A 7,698-nucleotide genomic window follows, 5' to 3' on the forward strand; every position below is an offset into this window, starting at 1 on the left:
GCTGTGTGCGGCGGCCGAGTAGGGCCGGTCCTCTCAGCCCGCTTGCTCTTTGTCAGGCGGGAGGAGCTCGTCAGGGAGCGGCGCTGCGGGCGGCGAGGGACGGAGGTGGGTCGTGAGGAGAACCGGGGCCCGTTGGGCGCCCGGGAGCTCCCCCAGTACCCGCGCCCGGTTCCTGGGCCCTCTCCGGGGCAGGCCTCGCCGAAAGACTGAGGGGCTGGGCCCGCCTGGCCGGCTGGGCCTGCTGAGGGGGATGCGGGGATGAACCGGGCCCTGCTGCGGGAGCGGGGACAGAGGCAGGCCGAGGGGCTCCGGGCTGTGTTAGCCCTCGAGTGTGTGGGGTCTCGGAGCCCTGTGTGTCTGGGCAGGCTGCCCGCCGTGCCCCTCCGGCAGGCGAGGTGTGGTGAGAGCCGTGTCATGGTAACACACCCATCCACAGCAGAGCAGCAACGGCATCCCAATCCAAATCCTGGGCCTCTGAAATTCCTCCTTATTTCTTTTAATTGGTATATTTCTGCCCGTTAAAAAAAACAAAACAAAACCATCCTTTTGACTATATATATTTGGTTTCAAGTTCTGTGCTTTTGTTTTGGAAAAGAGCAAGTCACTTCCTTTGTTTCTGATTATCCTTAGAAGGTTTTGCACCAAAACTAATTGTGGACTATCTTAATGACAGGACGAGGAAGCAGTTTGCCCCATCCAAGTAAAATGGGATCGAAACAGATTGCACAGGAAACATTTGATGATGCAGTGCAAGAAAACATTACAGAATTTGAAATGGATCCGGAAGAGGCTGTGAGAGAAGCTGTGCAGCAGTTTGAGTCCCAAGGTATTGTAGATTCATCTACTTTTGCAGTTCAGGTTATTGCAGACTGAGGTTTTACATATCTCAAAACTTAAGAGAACCTGCGTGCAAAGATTGATCATCCAGCATTGAAAAGAAGCCTTTGTGTAGTGGAACATAGATACTATTAACGCTAACCTAGTTTCATGAAGTAATTATGACTGAAAAACTGCGTTAGGTGAAACTGCAGGGTGCAATTTGGTGAATGGAATTGAACTCTTTTTTTTTCCCAGTTGGCATTTAGCTAGAATTGATGCTTTGTTCCAGGACATATTTGACCATTATAGTTAGCCAGAACTTTGGCAGCCTTTCCGCATCTTTGTGCATTGATCTATGCTTTACAATAAGTTTTTCTTTGTTCGCTGTGGTTGACTTGACGAATTTTACCCGAGCTCCTGTAACTAATATTAATCTTGTTTTTGTTTTTCCTTTTAGGTGTTGACCTAAGCAATATTGTGAAAGCTGTGCGGCAGCCTGCCTCTGAAAATGGTCAAAAGCAAAAGCATGAAATTTTGCTGGTAGGAGCACAAATTTATGTTGTCTTCTAAGGATCAGCGTTATATAATAGTTTAAGTAATAGACTAAGAATAATGAGACATACCTTCTACGTCTGCCTCTGTCCCATTTCTTTGTGAGCTCTTCAACAAGCAGTTAATCCCATCTATTCTGCAAACTAGGAATAATATAAAGGTTCAAAGAGCTAGCTTGCACTTTTCAGTGGAAGTATCTGTGTAAGTGCAAAATGCCAGTATCTCCTGCCTAGGAAATGCAGAGACTGCCCTTTCATAACTTAGAAGCAGGTTCTGCTGTTGTCAGGTAAACTCGAACCACAGAAGAACTTCAGTGAAAGAAATACAAGTAACCTAAGTGGTAGCTGTTATCTAGCCCTTCTGAAGGTAGATGAAAAGATTGAATACAGTCCCTCACCAGCAAGAATATAAAAATACTCGTGCGCACCACTGACCCCCGTGAAATGTGCTGGTTGGACCCAATTCACCTACTGCTGGTCAGACTGGCATACGGTGATGGCGTGACGTTGATGGCAGAAGTACAGGGAAGCCCCCGTTCCTCCAAGGGTCCCGTGCATGAAGACAAAATGCTGCTCTTTGAGACAGCCGTTTCTTTGATATGTCAAACTAAGTTTAAATTTAAAAGAAGACTATTATTACAAATAAACAAATTTGACTGACTATAAAGAACTGTTCTTGTTCCTTCACAGTTCAGATCGAAAAGTTAACTCTTGTTCTCTTCTTTAGACTTTAGATTCCCTTGGGAGAGCCGTTGCCGACTCTGATCTTGCTGAGATGGCCGAGCAGCTAGTGGTCTTTACTGATCAGTGCAAAGAACAGCTGGCTTTCCGCTACCTGGCTGGGCAGAATGGTGCCTATTCTGTGGTATTCTCTGCCTGCCAGCTGGCTTCAGGAGACAGAAATTTAATGCTGAAAGCCTTTTATACTCTGTCTGCCATCTTGGATGGGCAGCCAGACCTACTTGACTCCGCTGGCCAGGATCTACTGCTACAAACTCTGAAAGAATATAGGGAGGATGCGGAAATGACGCTGGCTGGGATCCGATGCATTCGGCATGCCTGTCTGAAACACGAGCAGAACCGTCAGGACTTTGTGAAAGGTGGGGTTCTCCCACTTCTGACTGGAGCTATAGTCCAGCACGGAGACAGTGCCGATGTCGTCCGAATGGCCTCCTCAGCGCTCAGGATCATGACGTTTGATGATGACATCCGCGTGCCCTTTGGTCATGCTCATGATCATGCCAAAATGATTGTGCTGGAAAATGATGGGTTAAGAGTCCTCATTGAAGCTGCAAAAGGTAAAATGAACCCCATGACCGTTGATCCCAATTTTGAATCATCTGTGCTTTCTTATCTCAAAACTGTGCTTTGTTGTAACTGGAAGCTCCCCAGAGATGATTCAGAAATTTGCCACTAAAACGATGTTTAATTCTTTTGACGAAATGTCCCCCAAAAGAGAAAAATAATGTGACTGCTCCAGAGGCTATCAGCAGCACCAAGGTGACAGTTATCAGAGCTATTTGTCAGTCTATCTAAGAAGTATTTTACAGGCACATTATCCCTGCTGAGGTGCTGCATTCTTGCCAAGGAAAGATACTCTGTCTCAGCCTAGATACAGGGTGAACAGGATGTCATCTGTGCTTATGTGTTTTAATACATAAAGGGAAATTCACTGTTCCCTGTTTAGTTTTTTTTTTTTTTTTTTCAATGAAGCAAGGTAAAACACCTTGATTCTGCAGCACCCCTCCTTCCTCGTAGTTACTCCATTCATCATCTCTCCTCTGCAGCATTCACAGATAACTCCAGTGTTCTCAGTGAACTGTGTGCCACCCTTTCTCGCCTCTCTGTCAGGAATGAATTCTGTCAAGAAATTGTGGACCTCGGCGGCTTAAATTTTATGGTGGCTCTCCTGGCTGACTGCATCGACCATCCGGTGAGCGATATAAAGTGTACTTGGGAATGGAGGTAATGCAGCAGGGCGTGCTTTTCGGTTTAAAGTCCTGGCTGTGAATGGGCCTTAGACTATGCATTATTTTAGGTGCAGTTAAGGGTTGAAACCCAACCACTGATCTCTGTTTATGGCCTTATACACAGAACTAGGTTACACGTGCTTTGTCAGATAAGAATGTAGTCATTCTGAGCCCCGTGCTCATAGTTACTTCCTCTGTCCTCCACAAGCAGAACTCAGCTTGCTCCCGGAAAAGCTGAGCTTCTGGTTTTCCACCATTCTAGCTAGAAGAGATTCAAGAGGATTTAGATGCTCGGGTCCCAGAGGCTTGGTGTTCGATTCTTTAAGCTTCTCTGAAAACCTCTGCCAAACTAACAAGGTTCCTTATTACTCTGTCTAGCAAGAAAAATGCGTCTGAGATGTGAGTGACTGAGAAGAGTGTTGCTGTTCATAACTGGGAATTACAGCTGTTTGAATGGAGTTGCTGGGGGACGTGCTGGTTGGCTTTCAAAAGTCTGTAAAACTCTCTCTGCAGCTTTCTAAGCTGTTTTTTCTTGATGAACGCAGGACGTGGTGAAGCAGGTGCTGAGCGCCATCCGAGCGGTTGCGGGTAATGACGATGTGAAAGATGCCATCGTTAATGCTGGGGGAACGGACCTCATTGTGCTCGCTATAAGCCATCACCTTGCCAACCCTCAGGTACGCACCTAAGTGGTTGATGAAGTCCCACCGGGGCTGGGAACGGAGATCAGGTTTGGGCTGCATCATGTAGCTGTGTTATCTCGTCTTGTGTAGGGGAACAACGCACAGCGTTGCTCTGACTTGTGATAAACAGCTTATGCTGAGAGCAGATACATTCTAAGTACAGTTGTTAAATGATTGCAGCTGAGCAATGTATTAAACCTTTAACATCCAGTTGTTGTAGAGTGGTTAAGTGCATGCTTTGGCAAATATTTGTGTAAATGTAAAGGTATGTCCACCTTATTATACTGGGATTTTTTCTTGTTCCTCAATCAGATGGATGCTGGATACAGTTTTACACCTCTGAGGTGTAAACACCTCTGAGGTGTAAAACTTGGTTTATGCCAGAGAAGCAGGATGTTTCAGTGGAAGAAACTTATAAAATTAAAAATAAATTTTAAAAATCGTCAAAAAAGGAAACAAACTCCAAACACTTTTTTCCCTAAAGCAACATTTTCAGCCCGTGAGTGTCTCTTGCCCTTTGTCTTGCAGATCTGTGAGCAGGGTTGTGCAGCCTTGTGCGTGTTGGCTTTGCGCAAACCTGAGAACTGTAATGTCATCATGGAAGGCGGAGGGGCGTTGGCAGCTCTTCAGGCTATGAAAGCACACCCACGAGAAGTGGCCGTACAGGTATTTGCCTCAGAGCACTTGATTATTTATTCAGGATTGGTGTTGCCTGTGTTCACTGCTTCACTGGGGTTTTGTCCTTTTCTTGGCAAATATGAAAAGGTTCTGACTATGTTGGGAATGCAGCATCTGAATGCAGGACTCCCTACATCTGTCACCCTGATGTGATCAGAGCAAAAGTTAATTTGGGTTTCAAATCCACCTGAATTCAGGTTCAAGCGACTGTGGAATGCCATGCTTCTCTTCCAGGCGTTACGACTCCTCCTCCTCCTCGAAAGAGCAGGATGAGGATAGGCTCCTTCAGACCCAGCCTGTGCTACGATGTTATCTGTCCTATAGGAGACGTTGCCATCTGTTCTCCAGAGTTGAATAGAACACCTACATGGCAAGAAGTTAGCCTCTGGTTTCTCATGCAAGTCTCAGTAGGTCCTGTGTCCACTTTTGTGCTCTCCAGAGTGTTAAAATACCATAGAATATATTTAGTAGTTGAAGCTAACTGCCAGGGAAGGTGCCTGGAAGAGCATACCAGGCGGTAGAAAAGTGGGCCTGCTGTAACTGGAGAAGTCTGTCTTAGCATTATTTAAAGAAGTACTCAATATTGCCTGGCTGGTGTTTGAGATTTGCTGCTGTTCTGACAGAAGCAGAAGGTTTTGTTGTATAAACTTCAATGAGAAATAGCAGCCGTGCTTTTGTCCGTGGATTTTATTCTTCCAGGAAATAGTTTGTTGCTGTCTACGGCATCTCACGTTTGGTTGCCCAGAAAAGGTTCTTTAGTAGGAGCCACGTCTTCTTTGTGTGTGCTGGCATCCTACATGGATGGTATTCCCTACAAAAGATGCTAATATCTCTCGTTTACTTCTCTCCTCAGAAACAGGCTTGCATGCTGATCCGCAACCTGGTCTCCCGGAGCCGGGACTTTTCTCAGCCCATCTTAGAGATGGGAGCTGAGAACCTAATAACAGAAGCTCGCGCAACACACAAGGACTGCGATGACGTGGCCAAAGCTGCACTGAGGGATCTTGGCTGCAAAGTGGAGCTCCGAGAGCTGTGGACAGGTCAGAAGGGAAGCCTAGCTCAGTGAATCATCGCTCCACTGAGCAGTGGAGCTTCAAGACGTCTATGTACATGAAGTCTAAGGGGGGAAACAAAGTGGCATGGATTAATTTGCAGTTACATTGAACTGGAATATCTGAAGCAAATGCCTGGCTTGTGAGGCTGTGGTGAACTTTTTATTGGGAGCTACAGCTGAAATGGCTTTATGCATTCACAGGCTGCAAATCAACTCTGTGTTGTAATCATTCCCCGAATCATCTAATGCCTGAAGATGATCTGCTCTCCCCTGTTATTATGTATGTTACTTGTGTACAGAACAGGGCCGCTCCCATGTGCTCTGTTCTATACAGTAAGAGCAAAAGTGGATCTTTTCTGGTAGGAGTTTGGTACGTTCCGTGGCAGCTGGTTCTGATTTGTTCCTCCGCTCTCTGCTGATGGAGGCTGGCAGCCTGATCTGGTAATGGGATGGCTGAGGAGGAATCCCATCATTTGTGAATGTGTTCTGTCCTGTTGTACTGTTCTACTAACCGTTATTTTACTGCTGACCATATTCTGTGTTGCTGCTTTGTTTTGGATTTTCAGCCAACGTAACATTTTAAACAAAAGCAAAGTAAGGATTTGGGATAGTATGGCCCAAAGCAACATACCTTATGATGATGCCATTTGCATCCAGGAGGAAAGTTCATGTTCTCTTTCAGTGAGATGAGCAAGTTGGGGACTGGTAGCGAGGATGGTAGTTTCAAAGCAGGGACAAACTGGCAGTGGCACCACACAGCGGGAAGCCAGCACTGGGGAGCCCGGGATTTGCTTATATCTTGGCAGGGCGGTGCTTCCCTGAATCCAAGAGTGCTCTAATTGTAATGAAGAGGCCGTGTGCCTCGTGGACTGAAGACAACTGTGGACTTGGGGGGCAAAACAGGAGAGGTGAAACATCTGGAAAGGCTTTGAAGTCTCAGCTAAAGGCTTCTGTGTGCCCCCAGCCACGTGGTTCCTATTTCTTGCTGGGCTGCGTTGTTACCAGCTCTGCTCTGGGCGCTGAACCTTTCTCCTGCGCTGCTACTGATGTTGTACTTGAGTGGATGTTTTCTAACGTGATACTCTGTAGAAATGTTGACCCTATAAAACGTAAAAATGTACAAGGGTGGTTGGCTCTTTATGGAGCCTTTCTGAGACAGGAAAAGAAAGGTGGTGGAAATGCCTTGCTGATGAGTTTGTAAGTAGAGCCTCCTGCAGCCCTGCGCTATCTGCCAGCAGATAGCGAAGGTCATTGTGTTCTTCAAAGGCTTCTAGCCCCCACGTGAGTGTTTGTACGAGGAGAGGCTGCCTGCATCTCCTCTCTTCCTGCTGTGTAAACAGCTCGGTGTGTTTGTGCACTGCTCTGACCTAGCCAAGATCCTCCGGTGAAGGTGCCTCGCTCCTTTGTGCCAGAGCGGGCAAGCAGAGCTGATGAAGAAACCCTGAGGTCCCAGTCCTGTGGGTGCCCTGTGTTGGAGAGAGCGCCTGATTGCTCTGGGGAGCGTGTTTGGTGCAGCCTAGCGCTCTCAGGCTTTGCCTCGCTGGTGGGTCTGGGGTGGGTGAGGAGCAGCACCAAAGCTTAATGCGGTGCTGCGAGAGAATCAAACATGGGGTTCCTCCACGGTGGCAGGAAAGCTCGGATTTATTTTCCTTCTGCTTTAAACAAGCGTCGGTGTAATGCTGAGCTCCCTCTAGCTGCGGTCTTTCGGTTTTAATCCCTGACTGGGCCATGGGGAACGGACGATCCGGGGTGAAGGGGCTGTCGGGCAAAGCCCTGCCGGGAGGCAGCTGCAGGCCAGGCGTGGCACGCTGCCCTGCAGGACCCACCAGCCAGGCGCGGGTGTGCTGCCTTGCAGGACGCACCAGCCGGGCACTGCACGCTGCCCTAGGGAACACCGGGGCCAGGCACCCCACGCTGCCACGCGGGACGCAGGGGCCGCGCAT

At 47.6% G+C, this 7,698-nt stretch overlaps 1 protein-coding gene across 1 annotated transcript; it reads left to right on the forward strand.

The window, feature by feature from the left end:
• Positions 1–7: 7 nt before the first annotated feature.
• ARMC6 (armadillo repeat containing 6) lies at positions 8–6,873 on the forward strand. Its single transcript, XM_009279751.2, has 8 exons — positions 8–105; positions 674–826; positions 1,277–1,359; positions 2,098–2,668; positions 3,158–3,303; positions 3,886–4,017; positions 4,552–4,689; positions 5,555–6,873. Exons 2-8 carry the CDS (start codon positions 706–708, stop codon positions 5,765–5,767), a joined length of 1,404 nt encoding a protein of 467 aa, XP_009278026.1. The 5' UTR covers positions 8–105; positions 674–705; the 3' UTR covers positions 5,768–6,873.
• Positions 6,874–7,698: the final 825 nt, after the last annotated feature.

Source organism: Aptenodytes forsteri, unplaced genomic scaffold, assembly GCF_000699145.1.
Source record: "Aptenodytes forsteri isolate BGI_AS27 unplaced genomic scaffold, ASM69914v1 Scaffold147, whole genome shotgun sequence".
Lineage (NCBI taxonomy): Eukaryota > Metazoa > Chordata > Aves > Sphenisciformes > Spheniscidae > Aptenodytes > Aptenodytes forsteri.